A 24,303-nucleotide genomic window follows, 5' to 3' on the forward strand; every position below is an offset into this window, starting at 1 on the left:
AAAGCAAATAAGGGATCTGTATCGCACTTCTATGTTTTCTGAAGCAGCTGGGATGCTATCAGATTGATTTAAACATTTTCCCTTGATTAATATTCTTCTTAGATATTGGAAAACACTTGAATTTCAAGAGAACTCCTCTCACTCTGTGAAATATCGACTGCTAACTTGAAATTTCTTATTTAAAAACAGAGAAGGCAGTAGGATGTGAATAAGAGGTAATAAAGAGGGCAATAACTGACTTAAAGTAAGCCAAGAGCCACACACTGAGCAACTAACTTTAAAAAATAGCTCAGTTAAAATCCATACACTTGGTAGATGTAATAAACTGTAGTGCAGAAAGTCTTAAAACACACAGAAACACACACACACACACACACACAAAACCTTTCTTTTAAGGTAGATGTTTTTTCTACTACTGCTGCTATGGCTTTCTGATTTATTCCTTTTGTGACTGTTTTACTGATCTAAACTATAATACCACTGGAGTGCACACCTACGTCACTAAACAAACATTTTAAGGTAATATATGATAATATATTGTAAGGTAATATATGGGATACTTTAAGTTATTTTCTGTTGTTTTGTGCTTGTGTGACTGTATCTAACATATAAGTATGAATTTAAACTGTCATGAAACTTTCTCATTTAGCCTAAAAAGAAAAACTGGGGCCATCCTATCCTATGTTATATCTGCAAATCTGCAGCTCAAATTTATCCACTGGATGAATGCATTCTTGTTCATCACAGAAAAGTTTGTTTACACGTATCAGTAAAGACCACTTTGTTTCAATCAAGTTAAATCGCAGTACAGACTTATTGCAGTCATTTGGCCAGAGATTCATTTACATAATGTTGCCTTTTATTGATTCAGTGAGAGGTTGTTTAGTTTTCCTTTCAGGGTGTCGGATGTCAGATAAAGGTTATCTGTAGGCAGGCACTTTGCCTTTATGTGGCCTAAAAGGTCACCAGAAAGGTTTACCCTCATTTTTTCAGCACTTACCAACTTGTAAATCAAGCTAATGTGCTCTGCAACTCAAAAGTCAATCGAAGCTGGAGACTATAATCGTAATGCACAAGTTAGTTTATTGTATGCTCAGTTTTTATCAGTTATTTTTTTGTTTTTTGTTTTTCATGAGCTTCCATCTTCATTTTCAAACTTCTTCCACTTATGCGATGCATGAGAGCTAAAGACATCACTGATATATGTCTTAAATCTCTTCATAGTGTCACCCCTTTTCAAGTTTTGATCCTTTTTTTTCTCTGGTACACCAGATGCTGCCGTTCCCTGTTTTTCCATATTGTTTTGACTTTTAACTGGCTTTTTTTTGTGGCTGTATCCTTTCATTTCCTGCTTGTCCAACCATTCCTTCCACTGGTTGTCCATCATCAAAGCCTCTCTTACACTATCATCCTCACTCTCATGGCTGAATTCACTGGAAATGAAGCTTTGCGTAGTGCAGAAGTGATTAGCGGCGCTGTCCCAGATAGGAGTGACATCTGAGGAAGAGCTCTGATTTTTCTGTTGCTTGCATGTACCTGAGTCTGGCTTCCCTTGTACATCTTTGGAGATGTTTCTGTTAATTGTTGAGTCAGTGTCACTGGAATCACTGGTCAATGAAATCTTTAAGGATTCCTCTTTCGGGCTTTTTCTCAATATGAACATGCTGTTTGTGTCATTGTGTGTTTCAGAAAAGGCTAATGTTTTTGGTATCTCCCCATCTTCGTAGTCTTCGTCAGTGTTTTCGAATCCTCCCGCCATTTCCCTTTGCCACCTCGACGCCAATCTCAGGTCCGAGCCCAGCTTGCTGCAGCACAATGGTGTCTTGTCTGTTTCTTCTAACAATAGTTCTCTCAGCTGTTCCTGAAGCTCAGCTGCCATCTCCTCTCTCAGGGCCTGATTCATGAGAGAAAACTCTCTACGCAGTTCTGCAGTTTGCTTCTCCACTTGTCTTTTTACCATCGTGCTGATCCACGTCATGCAGAACCTCCTGTCAGCTGCTGATGGATTTCTCCTAACGACCAGTAATGAAAACAAAAAGTCGATGACTAAAAACAGAGATTCAATGCTACATTTTTGAATTGGTTATATAAAGTAATTATTTAGCTCTTTCTTGCAAATATGATTTTGGCTGAAAAAAGATACAAAAAAAAAAAGTACCTGAGTTTAGAGAAACTGAAGCGTGTGTTTCTTGAAGATTTCGCCATCCCAAATTCTGTAAGGGAAAACAAGTGAGGGCTTTATTTGTTGGCATTGAATGCCAATGCCATTATTTTTATTCTACACCAAACTGTAGAATACTAGCGATGCATAAATATTTCCATTGAATAAAGCATAACTTACACTTACCTCTGCAGTTGACCTTTCTTCAGAAATATCTATTTTTCTTTTGTATACATTTGAAATTGACAGATCTTAGAAACGTGTTCTTTAGCATTTTTGGCAGTTGTCACGAACCTAGAAAAATAACAATAAAAATAACAAATGTCCTTTGTTAAAGCGCAGGCTGTTCTATTATACGTATAATTTTATCTTCAAAAATAATACTAATACATAATATTAATCTATTAATTAATACTGGTGTTTTACTTTTTCTTTGGTTAAATATATAGTTTCTTTGTTTCTTATTGAAATCAGGACAATAACAGCATAGATCTAACAATGGAATACAATGTCTAGACTTAATATGATAGGGATTGTCCATTTCTGCCAGTCTTTTGTCACTATGGGACAAATTGTGTAAATTGTTTCCCATTAGCGACCAGCCTGCCGTTCTATGCTGTGCCAGAATCTCCAGCACCAACAGGTGGCTGCTATTTCTAAGTCATGATTATGACCACAGCCCACAGTTACTAAAAAAAGGCTTTCAGTACCACAGCAATACTTTTCATCTCATTTTACTCTTTGTTTCCTGACCCTTTGATCAAGCTCTACTTTGCCATCTCATTAGTCTGTATATGTATACACTATATCACAGATGTTAAGGATTGTTGCTTATTTGTAAATTTGTATAAAAAAGAAGCATGACAGTTGCAGGCCCTCAGTGTGAGACACTGGCATCCACAAAAGTGCCAATTCAGTGTCCTCACATTAGCGTGCCGCATGCCATTTATGAGCTTAGAGCATTCTTGTACCCATTTATATACACAACTGCTGCTGACACGCTGACTGAGGGGCAGCACAAATACCCTGGCACACATCTTCAAATAGTCGCACACAGATCCGCTCTCATGAACTTTTGTGAGCTGTGCTGCTGTGGGAGACTTTAGACCGTTTGCTCGTTCTTTCATCCATGAGCTCCACAAAATCAGGGGTGAGTTCAGTGCATTAATGCAATACTAGGACTCCTTCTCTATCGTTTATTTTTAGCTTGTCCAGATGAAGGGCTGATGAGTTTTGTGCCATTGTGAGTCGCAAGAGTTGTTTTTGGTCCTAGAGTATTGGTGAAACTTGCCCTCAACGAGGTCTTCACACGAAAAGTGCTCGAGGGTATGGTTACATTTTTGTTTTTTTGTAAGAGCGATGTCCGCAACTTAAAGGAATTTTGTAGTTTGACATTTCGCTAAATACAATCTGTGGTTCACTGGTTTCAAATTACACACCTGAGAGCCTCTAACTGAGGTTCATGTGGATGGATGTTTATTATTGATCAGCTTTGCCCTAATATCATGACTCAGCATGAATGAAGCATCCATCGCCACTCAGCTTAGTGATCTTTATCCTTGCGTATAAGTCGCACATCCTTACAAAGATGGACGCATCAAGATGGGTTGGCGTCGGCCTTCATTATGCCGTACAGCATAAACCGAGCTCTTTTGTGTGTGTTCACTCAACAGATGATGCTGTTTATGCGCAGAATCTAATGCTGTTGGGTTCTGCCTTATAATATAGGCAGGCTGCAAAAAGAAAACGGCATACGATCAGGCCAAGTTCATCCATAGAAGTGAATTCATATGGAAATAAATGAAAGGTTTCCCGATGAAAGTGCAGAATACACACACAAACATTTATATTCGATAGAAAAGAAATTCATCAAAAAAACAACAACACCATAGTGTATGAATCAGTGCAGTGACAAGATAGATGTACTTGGCAGAAATCTCTGTGATAATTTACTGTGTGTAGATGCAGAGCGTGAGAGAGGAAGTCTTTTTGTTTTTTCCTAACAGTGCTACTGAAGTGTCAATCACAGTGTGTAAATTGGGAATGTTACTTTCCAGCCATCAGCCATCTGTTCATCTCCTTCTCTCTGCCTTTTTTATCTGCTTGAAATCTCTCCTGATGATCAAACTCATCTGCAAACCAATACATTAGCAGGACACACCATTAGTTTAAAGGAGGAAATTTACCCGGCATATCTATTTATGAACCCACAAAATCTTAATTTATCTCATATTTTGGGATTGCTTTCACGCTGACTGCACTGACTATACTAACAGACAGTGATAGTGTAGCCTTCTGTGAAGTCACTGCAGAGCCAGTGTAAACTGCATTTTGGATAAATAATGTCCTGACCCTGGCGCATGGACAGTTTTCATCAGGAATGTTCATGAATAAGCATTTTTTTATTAATTGAACGATAATTCCTAAGTATTATAAGAAAGCTTTCTAAGGGGCCAGTTACTGGTTATAATAGAACCATGTGGCTGTATGAGTGTGCATGTGGGTGTTGTTACAATGAAGGAGGATGAATCACTGGCTGAAACTTGCAAGGTTTGCTACTACAGTACCTCAGGTCTGGAGTGTGGGCTTCTTTCCAGGTCTGGAGTGTGGGCTGCTGTGATGACACACTGTGTGGGGGAACAATCCCAGGTTGTACGAGGAATAGCCCGTCCCATCCCCCCCAAAATTAAAATAGCTTTTGCGCTATATCCTGCATTTCCTGCTATATAACTGTTTGCGTGTATTTGTGGTTAATGTGTGGGCTTGAGCTGCATCACAATGTGATATACAGTTATTACATCAGGAAATCCCCCAAGTATGTTCCATAATACTGGAAAGAAACTGGGAATATTTTGGGTGTGCTATTTCCAGGACATGAAAGGATTTTTTTTTTTTTATCACAGTGGGGAACGCAGGCAACTGAGAACATTTACAACCTAAAGGGGAAAAATACGGTCTTCATAGTAGAAGAAAATGTCTTTTCTAGGCTGCTAGCTATATACCCACTGAACCACTAGATGACAATTTGATAATATTTGATAATATTTGTTTAGTTATGTTTAGTTCGTGTTTTATTTTCGTGCGGTTTAGTTGCTCATGTCAGTGCTTTATGTGAAAGGGTTATATAGAATAGAATAGAATTCAACTTTATTGTCATTGCACATGCACAGGTACAGGGCAACGAAATGCAGTTTGCATCCATCCAGAAGTGCTTTAGTGATATAGATATATTACAATATATATTAGCAATAATATAGATATGTAAGTATATTACAGAAATGGGTCTATTATGGTATGTTATAATGTACACGGTATGAAGTATGTTGTGAATATTCTATAACTATAAGTATGTAGGCTGTAGTGAGTACAAGCTATGTACAGGATATGGACAGGATATAAATATGAAAAACTATACAGAATATGAAATAAATAACTTGAAATAAATATGCCAGCTATAGTAACAGTAGCTCATGGATGGGTGGTGTGGCGGGGTCTGCGATGGTGCTGCAGGTGAGACGGACGCACCTGCGCGGCATCTGCTATCACGCCAACTTAAAAGGCTTTGCTCAGTCTGAGTTGTGGTTGTTGTTGGTGATGTGTGCGGCCGGCAGTGGTAGAGCTGTGGCCGTTCGTGTATGTTTAACAGCAACTGTGAAATAAAGCATGCTGAAGAGCATTGAAATGTCCTGGTCTGCTGCGCCCCCCCATTCTGGGTTTTGGCACCACTGTAAATGACCACGGCAGATCCAACAACATGAACATGCTTTGCAGGATCGTTTATTCACACACTGTTTATACGGTTGCTGTTACAACACGCAGCTGCAGCTCTCCCGCTGGCAGCTCAACATACCAACAACAACAACACTCAAGACAGGACCCATTACAGCTTTTGAGCTGGCTCGATTGTAGATGCTGCGCAGGTGCGTCCATCTCACCTGCAGTGGCATCGCAAGCCCCGCCCTGCCACAGGTGGATAAATTAAGAGAAGCCTCAGATTAAATACATACATTGAACATAAGGAAAAGGCATTTCACCCACACACCAGTGCTTTGCAGCATGTGGCCTGTACAGTCTTACCTGGATGTACAAAGCTCAGTCACGATGTATCTGCAGAAACTAGAAATCACCCAAAGGGAACAGAATGTTTCAGAGTGAAACATGAACAAAGAGTTCAGCAAGACATAAAATCTATTATTTGCCATGAAATTCCTTCATGGACTACCTCAATTAAATTTAGGATTCTTTTTGGAAATCTGTGAAAATTTTTTTTCCATTATTTCCATTTGTATTGTGAACTGGTACAGACAGTCCCTAAAGTCACAGACAGATTCAAAATTGCAGACAGCTCATCTGCTCGCACCATTTAACTTTTTTTAAAAGTTGTTTTTAAAGGTTCACTATGTAACGTTCAACAAAATGTTTGTTAGCGATGACACCGGAGGCCTTTATGTGAATTTTAGCATGTTGCCTCACGCTGCTGCCTGTGAAACATCAGGCAACTGCATAAAAACACATGGAAACAATGAGGGACAGTATTGCTGAGATAGTTTTGATAATATAGAGAAAGAAAATGCAAGATTACCTTTTGAGTTTGGGAGGAGACTTTGTTTTTCAAAGTCATTCTGTAGTTTGTATCATGTAATGCCAAGCCAACTTCACTGCTCTTTGTTCTGCCTTCTTTTGCTTCTAATGTCAAGGTTTATTTAATGTATCGGATTGTGTGTGTAATACTGCATGAGAGGAATATGCGACAGTGACTGAATGATGCAAGTATAGCTTAGATTTTTAGGAAGAGATGAAGAAAGGAATTGTAATTATAAGCTATTTTATATTACATGATAGAATCAATTGAGCTAAGTACAGTGTTAGGTTCTGTGTCCACAGGCAGTGTATGAAACCAAATTCATTTTCAGGTCTTCTTGAATACTGATCACATTTATTGACAGCCAGGAGCAGTTTCTTCTCAGCCATTGTTGACAATGCTGAGGATGGGCATCCCACCACTTCTTGATTTTGATTGTTGGACTGGTGCCCCCCATGACCCAAACCCAGATAAGTGGTAGAAGATTGATGGATGAAAGCTTTTCCTTAATGGAGTCTTTGCACCAAGGATTCTGAGCACGTCAGAGCTAAGCTTTACATGAATTGTACAAAACAAATGAAAACACATTGCCTGTTCAAACACATGATTTTAGCATTAAAACGGGCATCTCTAATCAAAATATGCTAAATTTGTAAGTTCAGAAAACATATCTATTTTATGGCAGTTTTATTTTAATGGTGAGAGAGACAGAATATCAACCAAACAAAAAAAAAGATATTACATATTTGTTATGAATTGATTTATGTGTCGTTGAGTGAAATAAGTATTTGATCCCCTACAGCTTTTTCCAGCACAGCAATGACGCTAAAAATACCAAAGAGGCAATAAAGGAATACTTAAAGAAGAAGCACGTCATGGAGTGGCCTAAACAGTCTCCAGACCTCAATCCTGTAGAAAGTCTGTGGAAGAAGCTGAAGCTTTGAGTTGCCAAGTGGCAACCAAGAAACCTAAACCATTTACTGAGTTTCTGTAAAGAGGAGTGGGCCAAAAGAGTACAAACCTGGCGATCAACCACAAGAAACATCTCACTGCTCTGCTTGCCAACACAGATTTCTCCAACAAGTACTAAGTCATGTTTTGCTTGGGGATCAAATACTATTCATAACATGTGTTTTTTTTATTCTGGATTTTTGAGATGATATTCTGTCTCTCTCCATTAAAATGAACTTACCATAAAAATTAGAGACTGTTCATTTATTTGCAAACTTACAAATTCAGCAGAGGATCAAATAATTATTTCCCCCACTGTACATAAGCTGAATTAATCAGACTATTTGAAAAATGCATTATAATGTTGACTAAATTAAACAATTTTGCCAAGAGCAAAGAGCTTTCATTATATTACACTGTATTTTTAATTGTAACTCTAACACTAATGTTTTAGTGCCTAAACATGTGACACAGTATTGTGTATTTATTGTGTGTATATAATCAGTAACACAATTTCAAATGATGTGATTTCATTAGAGTAGGAAATAAAGCGATTTAACCACTTATCCCTTGGGCGGGAATATATCGTGCCCGGCCAGGCTCCCAGTGTGATAACCTCCTTTGTTGGCAGCCTCAGGGGCTACTCAACTTAGCTTGCTAGACTATGCCCTTTGTAAGGTTACTGCCCTTCCTGTGTCGTGACTTAAATCTCTCTCTCTCTTTCTCCCAACCTGATTTTCATATGCTGGATTTCCCCCTTGGATTTAATTTTGTTTTGAAACCTTTGCCTTATGTCCTTGTACTGTTACCTTCATTTGCATTTTTTTTCTGCTTCTACCCTCAAGCAGCCTGTTTTATTATTTCTACTTTGTTTCTCTTTCTATCATCTTGCTCTGTGTTGGTACTGAAGATATTTTTGACTAATTAAATCTGTTTTTTAGCATCACTAATAATATCTGTCTCCTGGGCTTATGTCATCACATCTATTGCAAGCTAATTACTCCTCCTGGATGTAATGAACCCTAACCCAAGTTTATGATCTCATCATAAGTTCACTGTGTTTTGCTACTTTCCTCTGTAGCAACATTTTTGATTCACCCATCAGTTGTTTGTTCTGTATATACATAAAAAAATGCTCATCATAGTTTCTTAATGTGATGTAATGACAGCTCAAAAAGTTATCAAGGCGCCGTTAAGAAAACCAGCTAGTGGGAGGGATATACCGTGCCATAAATCTATATTAGTTGTGATTATTTTAATTTTTTTAATTTGGAAACAGACCACCTTATATCCATCAATCCCAGGAAAAGGTACAGCTGTATGACTGACTGCATAGATTTACACTAGCACTGTGGAAATCAGTGTCAGGTGAGAAAAGTTGTTTTTTGTGTGCCATAGTTGAAATCTGTACAATTAAAAACAAATAAGTGTCATAGATAATAACTTTTGAAGGGACTTTGATGAAGATGTACACATGCAGCATGACAGCATGGTCTCAGCGGTCAGCACTCTGTTACCTCACAGAGAGGAGGTTCTGGTTCAAGCACTTCTGTTTGTAGTTTGTAGTTCTCACCATGCTTCCACATGCATGCCAAGTTGATGCTGCCTATGTGGTCCCAGGACACACTTGCACAAGAGGTTGTTGCTGTCAAAGATTTTCACTTTCTGATTTCACAGAGCCTGCTTTGATTCTAAAAGGTTAGCAAACACAGGGACAAATCTTGTATCTGAGAAATGATAGTACAAAATAAAGTAGACTGGAAAGGCAGAAAGAACTGATTAAAAGTGAGAACAATGAAAAGCAAAAGCTGGGAAAACAATTGTGTGTGTTATACTAAGCATCTGAGATATCGTAATCGTACACAGCGTGGCGGTGGTTAGTGTTGCTGCCTCACAGCAAGAAAGTGCTGGGTTTGAATCCAGTCTTTCTGTGTGGAGTTTGCGTGTTCTCCATGCGTCTGTGTGGGTTCTCTTCGGGGACTCTGATTTCCTCCCACAGTCTAGGAATGTACATGGGGTTAGGGTAATTGGTGATACTAAATTAACCATAGGTGTAAATGTGAGAGCGAATGGTTACTTGTCTCTCTGTGTTAGCCCTGTGGGCAGATTGGCGATCTATCCAGGGTGTACCTGCCTCTCACTCTATGACAGCTGGGATAGGCTCCAGCCCCTCCCGTGATCCTCAATTGGAAAAGCGGAAGAAAATGAATGCATGGATCTTATCTTATCTGGAGCTTCTGCTGGGACAGAGATGAGCTGATTCCTGCAGTTGCATAGAGAGTCTACTTGTGGCTACTGCTTTAAGCTTGTTAAATTGATTATTGATCTGAACTCTAGAGAAAATGTCACAAGCTTTCTACGAGGCATAGCTTATAAAAATAATTGTCTCTTGTGAGCTTGTCTGACTATCTGTATGTTTTCCACTTCTCTTCCTGTCCATCTGCCTGCCTGCTAGTAGAAGCCACCGTGCCACTACTTGTTGAAAAACCTTCCTATTTTTTGCATTTAAGACACTACAGCAGACTCAAAGACTGTTTGAACAGCTTTTGTCATTTGTATATATTTGTCTTATCTTTTTAAATTCATGTTATGATACACGTGTGTGTGTGTGTGTGTGTGTGTGTGTGTGTGTGTGTGTGTGTGTGTGTGTGTGTGTGTGTGTGTGTGTGTGTGTGTGTGGACGCCTTCAGTGATTTGTGGTGAGTAATGAGCAGACAGATGGTTAACACTGCAGGGTTTGTTGATGCCAACATTGGAGATTAAAGCAAGGATAGATGGACAGCATGGGTGTGTTTGTTTATGCCATATACGTGCATGATTGTGTGGAGAAGACAAAAAGCCTCACATGTCGTATCAGGGCTCGTGTGTAAAATTGTTTATCAGCTAAAGAGCAGCAGGAAGAGCATAGCCTCAATTGTCACATACTCTCTAAATTGACATATATAAGCACAACTTTAAGTGCAGACTTACTCATATTGTTCTGTATGTGCAGCTATTTTTGTAAGGTCTGGGTTATGTCATTCCTAAACTTGCCAGATTTCCTTTGGCTTCAAGAAAATGTGCCTCATTATGGTGTGCAGCGAGGCATCATATACTTTGTTGTAGCTTTTTTCTTAAGCGACCTCCATGAATTTTTTATCTGTTTCTTCGTCATGCTAATGCCTATGAGGGCGAGGTGTGTGTCTGTTTGTGTGTGCGTGTGTGTGTGCTGTGTTAGAATGAAATCAGCAACTAAAGTCATAAGAGCTGCTGACTGACACACTGCTGAACAAGGCTAATACAACAGCACTCATGAAAGGGACAGCTGTCTCGTCCTGGGGTCTGACTCTGTTGTAACATAAGAACGTGCAGTCTCTCTCTCTCTCTCTTTCTCTCTGTCTCTCACACACACACAATGCACAAGCACGTATGCACACAAACATGCACAAACTGGCCCGCCTTGTCAGAGTTTTGTTGTGACTCTGCAGAGCTGTCTGTGGCAGGAAGCACAGCGGCACCTCCCTGCTGCTGTGCCCCCTGTCTGGCGTGGCATTCACCCTGTATGTCTACAGAGAGATCAAAAAATGTATGCACTCTCTATTGTGCATGTCTCACAGCATTTCCTTCCTTTCATGTGCTATTGGGTGCTACAGTTTTATATTGCCATCTCTCCTTTACGGGATCATTTTAGTCTATTCTACAGTTAATGTCTGTCACAACTTTCCTCCTTTGTTGTGACCCTGAGTGCTGCTGGCAAATGTTTTCTGTGTAATATTTTCTATGTCTACAATCCAGCTCTCCTCTTTCACTGGTTCTGGTTCACCTTTCATCTGAATTGACGCACTTTTTCCACCCTCTTACAATTACATATTTCTTTGTTGCTGTTGTTGTTGTTTGTTTTTTTTACTTTTTGACTGAAGTGAACCTTTCTGCAGTTTCTCCCATGAGCAGTCTCTATTTTTTGCTGTGGATTTATAGCTCACACTGAGAAGCATATGTGATATGAATAGCTAGCAGGCGGAAAATCATTGTGGATAGTACTGGAACAAAAAGACGGGGAAACTCGGCAAAGAGATTGGACTTCAGTATAGTATTTATAGCTTAAATATTGCAGCACATATATCCTGCATTCAACTGGATAGTGTTATCTGTAAGGCATTCTGGCATGGTTGCATCATAAAATGTACTGTGCTCACAATAGAACTGAATTGTATAAATAAAGTTCCTTCATCTTGTGTGAATATCTGTGTTGCTGAACTAAGCACAAATAAATAGTTTAATTAATGCAACTTTTCTAAAGGCCGTTTTAATTGTTTCTGTTAACCTTGATTGGCTATCTGAGTGAAAGAAAAAAAAAACTAATTTACCTCAGCACCATGTCCTAAGGATAAGTCCCCAATCAGCAGAAAAGTTTCAGTTTTACAGAATTGGTGGTAATTGGTTTTTAGTCCTTTTGTTGCTTTTCAGAAAATAAATGCTTATTCAAATTTGCCATGACTTTCTTTTGATAGTCATATGACACTTTTCACACTTTTAAGAGACAGTTATGTGTCGTTAGAGAAATTGTTTGCGTCAGTCTAGTAACTGTTTCTAAATTGAACAGATTATGGGAAAGTCTGACGACTATTATAATATTTAACATTACTAAAAATCCATAATTCATAACTGAAAATTTAAATTCCTAAATTAAAAAGACAAAATGCACTGGTCGGCCATTTTATTAGGTACACATTGCTAGTAGCAGGATTAATCCTCTTTTGTGTTTTGCCTTCAGAGCTGCCTAAACTCTGCTTTTGGTCCATGTTGACATGTTGCCATCACACAGTTGCTGCAGATTTATTGGCTGCACATTCATTGGATTGAGATCTAGTGAGTGTGGGGAACTTGCAGTCAGGTTCATTAAACCAGTTTTATTTTTTTCTGCTTTGTGACATGGTGCGTTATCCTGCTGGAAGCGGCCATCAGAAGACAAGTACACCGTAGTCATACAGCGATGTACATGGTCAGCAGTAATACACAGATAGGCTGTGGCCAAGAGCATATCCCTCACATCATTACAGTCACCAGCAACCTGAACTGTTGATACAAGGATGTAGGATGGATCCATGCTTTCATGTTGTTTATGCCAAATTCTAACAGACCATCTGAATGTCAGCAGAAATCGAGACTCAGCAGATCAGGCAATGTTTTTTTTCCCATCTTCTGTTGTCCAGTTTTGGTCAGCCTCTGTGAAGCCTCAGTTTCCTGTTCTTAGCTGAGAGGAGTGACACCCGGTGTGGTCTTCTGCCTCTTTAGCCCATTTGCTTCAAGAGTGGATGTGTTGTGTGTTCAGAGATGTTGTTCTGCATAGTACGAACCAGACTCCTCTGACCTCTGGCATCAAAAGAACATTTTTGCCCAGAGAACTGCCACTCATTGGATAATTTCTCTTTTTTGGACCATTCTCTGTAAAGCCCACAGATGGCTGTGTGGGAAAATCCCAGTAGATCAGCAGTTTATGAAACAGTCATACCAGCCCATCTGGCGCTAACAACCATCCCATGTTCAAAGTCATTTAAATCACCTTTCTTCCTCATTCCTGGTAACAGGAATGAGGAAGAAAGGTGAACTTCATCAAGTGATCTTGACCATGTCTACATGACCAAATGCTTTGACTTGGCGCAACCTCACAGTGACTTGGTCCTTTCTTAATGCTTCATTTGACATTTTTACAGTAATGGAATAACTGTATTTCCTACCACTGGTGTTAATTATCATGAACAACTAAGCTGGGATTTCTATTGTTCTCCCCATACTGGTGATATATGTGAATGCAGTATTCTAGTTGTGTTTCTAGTAAAGCCCTGTTAATACTGGGCTACACACTGATGAGAAAGAGTATTATTTAATAAACGAATGTAGTGGGTATTTAAGTGCTTTAATATTATACTGTATTGATACTGCAACAATACCAATAATATGAATGGGAGGGAGAATAAAATGAAATTCTAGGAAGAAAATCTGAAAAGTGTGTACATGTGGGCAGCTGTCTGCGGCGGGGCTTCTGGTTTTACCTTGAGCAAAACCCAATGAACGCCAATTAACCCAATTTGCCTTGGCTCACAGCTCCAAATTAGAGAGATTCTGTAAAGTAATTAATGTGAAATCCATAAATGCTGTCATCTCTACAGCTTAGATTCTCTGTCTGTCAGTGTCTCCATGTGGTAATTCAGAATAACACTACTGTGTAATCCTTACTAAAGTCCAGCTAAGGGGATTGGTGACTATAAAACGGGCTCTCTCACTGACTAAACATCTGTGGACACGGAGACAGCAGCTGGTACCGTCTTCCTGGATGTGTCCCACGTTAACTTCATTTAGTATCGTTCCATCTCAGCAGTTTAGGCACTCTGCAGTGAGTATCTCTGCACGGTCTTGTGTCTGAGTGACAGCAATAGAGAAAGGCAGACAGAGCAGTATGATAAATTGTGAAGCTGAGTGAGGTATGCGAGAGCCTCACAGCTGGTTGCCCTTTGCTATTCGTGTGTTCATGAGCACGATACGCAGGGAGCCAGTGTTTGTGTGCGCGCCTCTCTCACAGAGGAGCGTAAGCCAGCAGCAGCAGCAGCAGCAGCAGCAGTAGTACAGCGGAGCGTGTTCAGTGTCTGGATGTTAGCGCTGCCTCTCTCAGCTGTGGGACGAAGCCTTACTGTAGGTATTCACACACACACACACAGAGATGCATAAATACATGTGTACATATTGCTGTTTTGACACTCTCCATGCTGATTTTCTTGTGGGATACTTTTCCATATACTGATGCCTCTTGCTTCCCATGCATGCTCTTGTATTATGCCAAGGTAAATAGTGGTTGTAAAGCACCATTCTTTAATTCCAGGAGTAATTCACATCCTGAGGATTTGACTGTGGTAATCATTGGATGTGGAAATGTGTTGTTCACCAACCAAATGTTTCTATCACTTCAGCACGTTTGTCCATTTGCATTCAGAACCCATTTTCATACAGAATTTCCATAAACCCGAGTAGCTGCTTTGTTTACGCGACAATGTGTGCTCAGCGTTACCAAAAGACAGCAGTGACCATCTTTGAACTATATGCTTTCGTGCATGTTTGTGCGCTTTATTTGTGGTAGGAAGTGGCACGGCGGAGGTGCAATGGGTGTGTCGTGTCTAGTTTCCAGTAGTGTGGAACCTGAGCTGGTGCTGCCGGTGTGACATGACACACGGTGTTGTTAGTCACTCACTGGAGAGAGAAGAGGAGATGACAGTTTTTTTTTAAAAAGGGATATCCTCCTGCTGGAGCTCTCTTCTTAACGTCAAAACACAGAAAGGTTCAAATGTTTCGGTATTTCCTTCCACCCCCTGCAGCTTTGCAGCTTTAGACTTGTTTCCTTAATTCCAGTTTTATGGGCTTGGTAACGAACGTGCTCTGAATGAGAGAAAAACACAATTAATGGATGATGAGATGTGAGAGGGGGAAGTGAGGGGATCGAGGCAAGGCAACGGAGAACAAATGGGAAGAAAGGAGACTAGAGGAAAGCGAGAAATACAGAAGGTGAAAATAGTGGGGATAGCCTGAGGAGGGGGAAGAAAAATGCTCTAATGGGGAGTATCTTTGTGACTCTCTCTGCTGATGTCCCTCTTATCAGACCAATGCTGGATATGTTGCAGAGATTCTACAAGCAATCTTTGATTGTGAGCTTAGGTTTTTTATGAATTTACAAGACCAAGATCAGTTCATGACAAGGAAACATTTGATGTAAAAGAAAAAAGCCTCCAGGGGATTTTCACATTTCTGCATCACACCTCAAGCTGTCTGTTGTTCATATTCAGAAAAAAGAGAATAATTTCCTTCTAAGAGATGACTGCAGGTTCTGTTGCTTCACACATCCAGTAGTGCAGCTCATGCATAATGCATACTATGGAGTTCCAGTGGAAGTTTTAGGTGCTAAATGCAGAATTCATAAGACAGTTTTAGGTTTTGTTTTATAAACTTAATTTACTGCATTACTGCATGAACAATGCTGTCAATTTATATGAATCGAAGGGAGAATAAAATGGAAGCTGCAGGAAAAAAACAGAACCCCGGTTTGCCGTGGATCACAGCTGGATGGGCAGCATTAAATGGATGTAAAGCAAATAGTATAAAATCCAAAAATGCTATCATCTCCACATTTGCTTTCTACCTCGCTGTCTTAGTACTTTCCAGCACTGTTTCTATGTGGTAACTCTAAGTAACACTAGCATGTAATCTTATCAAAAACCCAGCTGATGGTGCTGATCATGTTTTAGATGCTAAATTGAATTTTCACAATACAGTTTAATGTGGAATCCTGTTCATTTTTTAATATTATCATTTTATTTACTGCATTCATTGCATTTCTGTGTAATGATTACAGTACAATAGGCACATGTGATCCAGTTGAACATGCTCTTATCATTTTGTACATTTATTAATTCATGACACACTGATTAGATTCGATTTATAAGACATAGTTCTGGTTTCATTTCGATGGATTGCATGTTTTGTACCAGCGGCATCCTTAGAGTGTGAAGGATGCTCTGAAATCCATTAAAGGAAAAACTAGTACTGTGTCGACACCCTGTGTTTTTAACCAACCAGTCAAGCTGCTGCTGCAGGACCACATTCATCAGCAGCTTGTGCTATGTTCACTCCCACATCGAGTTTCATAATTTAAAAGAACTTCCAAACAATGACTGATTACCTGTCAATGCTCCCAGCAGAGTTCAGCAACCATGAACACTTGCAGCATATCCCTGGTGTAAACATCCCCCCCGGGGAGACTTTGAGAGGAGAAATCCTTCCTTTTCTTTAGCTACTACTGTTATTGTCGGGCAGTATATTTTTTGGGAATAAGTCAGTGCAAAAATAAATAGCCACACTGCTTCAGTGGTTAGCATACCTTTAAAGTCATACACCCTAAACATAGCAAATTGCTAGTAAATTAAGCTTTGTAGCGAATTGTTTCTTTGTTGAAATAATTTGTGTGGAATGAAGTGAAGTGTGTTGAAGAATAGCTAAAATTATTTCTCCGTGTATGCAAATAATAGCTGTGGGTGTGCTGCTCAGTTGATATTGCCTTTTGGAGCTTTTTGACACCTAGGTATTTAAACAATTTTCACAGAAAGGAAAGGAAAAAAAACTCATTGCTTTTGTCATATGCTCACTCACTGCAGCAAAATTCATTGTCTAAACTGTTTCCCAGGCTTGTGTATCTCTATGAATCAGATAAATCCACCGCCTCCCCGTCTTCCCCTCTGCTACTCTGCATCACAGTTTCTGTTGCTTTTCCGTCTCTTTTCATCACTTGGCATATTGCTTTATACACAGTCCATCACCTGCTCATTGCGGTGATGCCGTCTACACCTCGTCTCACATGTCAGTCTGAGGCTTTTGCAGCAAAGGTAATAAGGAGTATGTGACGTTTTTATTCTGCTTGCTGGTTTTCTTCCTAGTGTGGAGGTGGTACGACAGTCTTTAATCAGCGCTATCATCGTGGTGTGCAGGGATGACACTAGCTGGCAGAGAGACAAACTGATCTATTTTGGAAATTAAAGGTTCATTGGACTGGATGCTGTCTATAATTGTCACAAACATATTCCTCTAGTTCTGCTCTTCTATGTATTTTAGGTTCATAACCCTATACAGACATTTTCTATGGAGACTCTGGTACATAAAAAGTGATGCCGATCCATCTGGTCAGTGTTCCTAAAATTTTACACAGCAGGTGGTGCTGGATGACATGCAGGAGGTGTAGCGTTAAACGCTAAATACTGTAGCTCTTATTGTTCAGATCATTTTTAAAAACAAACAGATGAGCTATATAAATGTTGCTCAGACCAGAACTATCTAGCATCACGATTCAGATGGAGAGATGGGAGTTTGTGCTGCCAGCAGTTCTGATGAGAGGCCATGCTTTGTCAAACACTGTCACTTTATCATGTTGATGTCATTAAATGGATCCATGACAAATGGCTCATCCCGTCCCCTCCAAGGCCAATAGGGGTAATGGCAGATAGAAAGCTAAAGAGGAATAATCTAAATGATTAGAGAAAAAGGTGGACAGAAGAAAGCGATTGGACCAGGACAAAAAAAAAGAAGCTAATCCCACAGCTGTCTCACTGGATAGATTATACTTGTTCACTGAAGGAACTACAAAACACAGGAGTGCATTAAAGATTGCAAGTGCATTTTTTCTGCACTCATTTGAATTCTTTTCTGAAAAATGTAACAATCCTTCCAAGATGATGATGTCAGAGAGGGTTGCTGATACTAGCAGGCTTTAGTAGTAGCAAGTTGCAAGTTAAAGAAAAAGACAGTGTAGGACCTGCATGTGCTGGTAATGTGCTTTTTAGGCTCATGAATACACAGTGAAGTCCAAAATAGCAGTGCCATTAAGAAGCATGAATACTTTTTATTATTATTATTCATTAGTCTTTGTTACAAGATGTGCTGGTAATGATATACAACAAGCTGAATCTCAGGGTGTCCACAACAACAAGCACATCAGTGATTTAATGTAAAACAAAATTGAAGACCTGTTTGCATTTAATTAACAATACAAAAAGATTTTTGGATATTTTCCTCATTTATTCAAATACTCTATAAGCACTGAGTGATTTTCATAAAACCACAAAACCCTAGAATGCATTTCATTGGCGTCTCTTCGGTCAAATAAATGCCCATTAGTCTACACTTGAAACACTCGATCTGTGCTTTGTTTAGCTTGTTTAGTCGTTATGTCCCTTATAACGACGATACACAAGATAAGATTCGAGATATAATGGAATTAGAGTTCTCTGAACTTCACACAGAATGTATAATGTAAACAAGAGATAAATACTTTTTATGCTGACACGTATAAAAAGTATAAGAAGATCTAAGAAGTACATTTTTTTCTTTTTAGATTAGAGATGGCACGATACCACTTTTTAATGTCCGATACAGATTCCGATATCATAAATTTGGATATCTGCCGATACCGATATGAATCTGATATAGCATATTTTGTAATCAATAAAACTGTTTTTTTTATAAATATCTTGCTGCAATTTGTATAAGTTCATACTCAAGTTTTAAAAAACAAGAGACTGAAGCTATTCTGTTACACCTGTGTGCAAAAAATACACTCCACCCAAAACATTTTATAGTTCAGCAACACTGATCAATTTAATAAATTTAAAGCAACACCATCCTCCCTATTCTGGTATTTTAAAGAGTACTTACCTACCTAACTACTAGGGTTGCCAACTCCCAGCAAAAATATTAGGGAACCACCCCCCCTCCCTTAATCGATGTAATCAACTTTAATTTAATGCAAGTGTAAAACAAATGCACAATAATCAATTATTTTTCTACAATAGTTAAATAGATTCAACATCTTTCTTCAACAGAATTGCAGACTGCACAGATGGTACCTTCCCAAAGGAAAAAGTACTATAGCTTACTAGGGTGTATATTAGTGTATATTACTTTATACTATAATGGATAGTCAGGTGACCACTTTTGTTGTAAGATTCAGATAATTATTTATTTATAAGTTTTTAAATGACATAATAAAGAAAAATATTTCTTTGTGTCCCCCTTTTCCTGTTAATGCCCTACCCTGGCAAAACTTTGCTAGAGCCGCCCCTGCACAGTTACCAGCCGTCAGCTACGTGGAAAAGGATCATGGTGTTATTTGTCTCATAACTTCCCTTCAACTCATTCATGTCACCTAAAAGGTAAACCTGTTTCTCCATCACCTGTTCAGCTCTGATGATTCAGTAAGGACATCTCCTGGTTTCATCTTCATGTTTCCTTCTCACATATCCAAACCGACATCATAACCAGCAGCTTTTACAGCCTTGGCTCCAGCAAACATCAGCTGATACTAGAAAGTAATATTAAATAAATTTTAACAACAGCTTTTCACCCTTAAACGCGCTGCTGTTGTTTATCCGCTGGTCTCCTGTTTCTAGCGCAAAGTGGGCGATAAACAAACAAGAAAGACGAGACTTGCGGCAGAAAAGCCGATCAGCTGATCATTGATCAGTTTCATGTTTGAAGTAATAACAGGAGAGGGAGGGGGAGTGAATGAGAGAAGTAGATGCAACTCAGCAGCAAAGACAAAATAATTCCAGCTTTGTGTCTATTTTTTAATTCCAGCTGAAGTACGGGACAAATCGCTTCCCTTTCACCTCGATATGGAACTCTGATGGTCAGTCCAGCTGTGGCTCAACATATCAGTTGTTAAGCTTAACGTCGAAATACTATGCAAACATTCAGGGATGAACTTACACACTTGCTTTACTTATCTGGGATAGTTTTCGCCGAGATGAAATGCTGCGGTTAGGAAGCATGTAGCGAGGCTCCAAATGCTCCAACAGACTGCTGACAGGTCTGGGAGACAACAGCCGCTCTATCACGTGACACATACTGCTCCGATGCGCCGAGCTGGGTTACGCCAAGTAGGGTGTTTTGTCAGGTCATTTTGTGATACTTCGGATCGGACTACATTTTTTATTTCTCTCCGATATCCGATCCAGTAATTTAGGTCAGTATCGGACCGATACGTAATATCGGATCGGTCCAGCTCTATTTTAGTATGAAAAAAGCGTGTCTAGTCATATTAAGGTTGGAAAATGTTGGTTTATGAGGAGACAACAATACAAAAAAAATCTATAAGGCAGAAATTTAACTGGTTTACTGTGAACATTTTAATCAGAGCATCGATTTTAGGATTCTGCTGCTAAATTAAATGTTAAATATTGCTAATACATGCTGGGATGTTTATCGAATGATGAAGAAAAGCAATTGTCGGATATTTGGTACAGGGACCAATAGTGTATAGTATGATGTACAGTGTGTAGTTTGTGTGGTTTGTCAAAAAAGCACATCAGCGCTGTTTTTGGCTTGTTTATTTTTGCTGTAAAGTCGCTGAGCCAGCAAACGTAGCTCTGGATCAACGTGTTCTTGACGGTTGTGCTCCGCTCTGCTCTGTTCAGAGCTTTGCTTTGCCTTGTTTTGGAAGTCGTGTCAGCACAATCTCAGACTGGCACTGACTCGTCTCTGGTGGGTTGACAGGTTGGGTTGGCAGCAGGGCGACCAGCTTGTCTGTCTGCAATGTCAGCAGCACTTGACACTCGTGGCTCAGTTTGTCAATGCACCAAATTTACTGGTGATAAACACATGGGGGAAACCTGCTAATGTTCCGCATGCCGCCAATATTTGTGTGTTTTAGTTCCGTAACATGATATTTTGTGTTAGCCCTATTTTGAAGCTTCAACATTATTCTGGAGGGAAAAGTGACCAGCTTGGTGTATCTGGTTGTCTCTATCTTCCTGTGTTTAACTTTTATGTAGTCTTTAGAGCTTTTCAGGTGTCTTCTATTTATCTTTAAATTTAAATTAAATCTTTGTTTTTGCATTTCAGGATACCACTATCCTTCACGCTCTTGAAGTCGCTCTACCTTTACTCAATCTGTGACTCCCTTTTACTCGATTCACGTCCTCAGCCCTCGTCTCCCTGTCAGACCTTTGTTCTTCATTATTTATGGAGAGTGGCTGTGTTGTGGAACTGTCAGTTGCAGCTGATAAGAAATCTGCTCCGCTTGCATTAATTTCGACTGAACAGTCACCAAATTTGTGTCTGTCTCCGTCAGTCTTCCGGTGAATGTAATTTGTCACACCATTTGCCTTGTGTTAGAAGTCATAGCAAGGATAGGTTAATACAGTTGCATCAGAATGTGGTGTTAACACATTTAACACTTTTTATCCACACCAATGAGAGTTTCCCTTGAGGTACAAGAAGATGTCTCCACAGTAACACTCTGGGATGTGTTAGCTACTGCTGCTGGTGATCTGGGGGTGATTGACTTTGTTTAGATCCTGTTGCCTGTGATGCCATAACTATGATCAGCAAACAGATCAACATTTAATAAACGTCAAGGCAGGGAGCATTGAAAATATCCATAATACGCAGCGGACTCTTATTTTTTAAGTTTCTCTTTAACCCTATGATCAAATAATACTGTAATATTCTCAGCTAGGCTTTCAAATGTTTGAAATGATAGGAATAGATTTTGGACCACATTTGTTAAACACAGACCTGTGCTGTATAAATGCACATCAATGCACACTCACGATCTGCAGTTTAATCTTGCTCGGCAAAGGATTGGAAAGAGACTGATTCCTTTATACTTCCTGATTCAATGTTGACCACCTATTCTACCATTACCCAAAGTAGGCCAAGCCATGCAGCTCAGCCCTGACATCTGGTACAACTGGGAGGGAGGATCATGACACAGCTGTCAGGAATAATGGAAACTGGGTTATTGTTCTGAGTATGGAAATGAGAGCTGTAGAGTTGCATACAGAGGACACTGAGGATGACATTAAGAGTGATTATGGCAAGAAGCATATAATGACTCATAAGGGTACTTCTCCTTGATGGTGATTTTGTCAACAGGCTCTAACGGGAAAGAAGAGATGTTATCACTTTTTGATGTAAGATATTTATTGATAATTAACAAGGCTTTGAGCAGAGCCACTACTTTCCACTACTCCTGTTTTCTCCAGTTACTCAGTGCTGTAGCACTATCACTGAAGTTTAGGGCCACTGCGAGCATCAGCATAACTTTGTGCTGAACATTGGGGGGGGGGGGGGGGGGGATCTAGACAGAGATCAGATTTATTTAGATCTTTGTCTAAATAAATGTGGGTAAGTTCCCGGATGATTGAACATGCAACTGTTTTGCTGGTAATAATTGAAATGGGTAAAGAAAATCAACAGCCTATTTATGCAAGATGATTCATAATTCTATGGGGTGGGGGGGTGGGGGGGGGGGGGGGGGTGTCATAACCCCCCTGGAAAGTACGCCCCTGACTGTGAGTGTAATTTAAATTTATGTAGACAAGCCGATTGGATCAGTTGTTAAAGACAAGGAACAAGAATGGAATGGGATTTGCTCGAGTATTTCTTGCATTGTCAAACATCTATGATATTTTTTGTTTAAGTCTTTTAAAATATTATTTGCATGTAGCTAATTTATTAACCTTATAATTTCATCCAAAAGAAAGAAAGACTGAGTGAAACAAGTAATATTTACTGTTCCAATTTTGGCAGGTACTAAAATTATGAATAATTAACCCTGTGTAGATTGAGAGACAGCAGGAAGTTTTAAGTAAGAGGCTAATTAAATTTCACACCCTTTTTTTTCAATCCACTTGCTCTAATTAACCAGACACTGTAAAGAAATGTTACGTCAAGGTGTCATGAAAGTCCCTTTAACTTGCTTTATTTCCAATGGCCAGCAGAGGGAGATTCCTCTTGATGCAAAACGAGGTCTAGTTGCTAAGAGGATGCTATCTCTTACTTGACCTATGACCTCAGTATATATTTTGTTAAAGAGTTTATGCTGTCAGTCACAAGCTTCAATACAGCTGCTTGATAAATATGTAAATATTTAACAATTATTTAAAATCAGTATTAGAGCAGTCTGTGCCTTAGTGTGTGGCTACTTTGTGATTGACAGGAAAGTCAAAGTGCCAGACTTGAGGCTTTTGTCACCTTGAACTCTCAGTAGAGCCCAAACAATTATTATTATTATTTTTTAAAGAGATCATCTTCTGAGAATTTGATGAGCAGCTATACTATGTCTGTTGTTGTTTAATTTAGATTTTTCACTACTGGACACTTTTTAATAAGACCCATATGCAGGCATATTGTTCTTCATGATCACTGAAGACATTGTATTTCTCTTTAGTTTTGTGTTGTTTACTTAAAAAATATATTTTCATTAGAACGTGCTAAGTCCTCCAAGGCAACTGCTTTCTTTTTCTCATCATCCATTATACTCTGAACAATAGCTTGGAGCTTACTTTTGCTAATATGTGTTTCTTGTAATGGCATCCATTGAATTTTAAAAGATTAATGCTGGGTTGCTGACAATTCCAGAAGGGCCATTACTTAATGAACGCCTCTTGGGTGTTCATTCATCTAGTTCCTTCATATCATAGCGTATAAAGAGTTATTGATTTCAGTCGTGGATCGAAGCATATCGATGACCGTAAGAGAATAATTCTCTGAAGTCAATCATCTGAACAACTGCTGAACTTAACAAGTGAAGAGTTTACTGCCTAGAGAATTTAACAATGGCTGTTTTGATTAAACTGAGCCAATCATTAATTACCAAAGCCTATCAGAGTGAATCTATTTCAAACAAGTGAGGTTAAGGTGTCACTGCTTGCAATGTAGCATTTATGTCATGAGGAGTAAGTGTTTAAACAAGCTTTACTTCAAAAACAGCTGCTGGCTTGTAGCTAACTGTAAGATCTGTATAGCGTTAGCTTTAGCCACTTTGCCTTTGTTAGCTTCTACGTTCAGCTGGGTGAGGCTGATTTAGGAATCTGATTGGGTTTGTTGTTACAAATAATCCTCCATGGTTTGCTTTGTGTCTTCACTCATAGTGAGGAGCAACCATGCTAGCAGGATGTTAGCATGTGGCTGTAATTGTCCCTGTGACTATTTGCCTGCTATGCACATGCTATGTGCATGCATGAAATGGACCAGCTCTAACTGTACAAATGGGGGGCCGACTGGTTGGTCACTATTCTGGTCCCCTGCCAGT

At 39.3% G+C, this 24,303-nt stretch overlaps 1 protein-coding gene across 9 annotated transcripts in view; it reads left to right on the top strand.

The window, feature by feature from the left end:
* LOC308403749 (multiple C2 and transmembrane domain-containing protein 1-like) overlaps positions 1 to 24,303 on the top strand; it is a 156,059-nt gene that overhangs the window by 13,795 nt on the left and 117,961 nt on the right. Inside the window, exon 1 of one of the 9 annotated variants that reach the window (XM_080893452.1) lies at positions 3,194 to 3,311. The exons of the other annotated variants lie outside the window; for them this stretch is intronic. Coding sequence (XP_080749578.1) covers positions 3,291 to 3,311 — 21 coding nt within the window. The 5' untranslated portion in view covers positions 3,194 to 3,290. Of the gene's footprint in view, positions 1 to 3,193; positions 3,312 to 24,303 lie in introns of those variants that run through there. 9 annotated transcript variants of the gene reach the window in all.

The sequence above is a fragment of the Rhamphochromis sp. 'chilingali' genome, assembly GCF_963969265.1.
Source record: "Rhamphochromis sp. 'chilingali' genome assembly, chromosome: 10".
NCBI classification, from domain to species: domain Eukaryota; kingdom Metazoa; phylum Chordata; class Actinopteri; order Cichliformes; family Cichlidae; genus Rhamphochromis; species Rhamphochromis sp. 'chilingali'.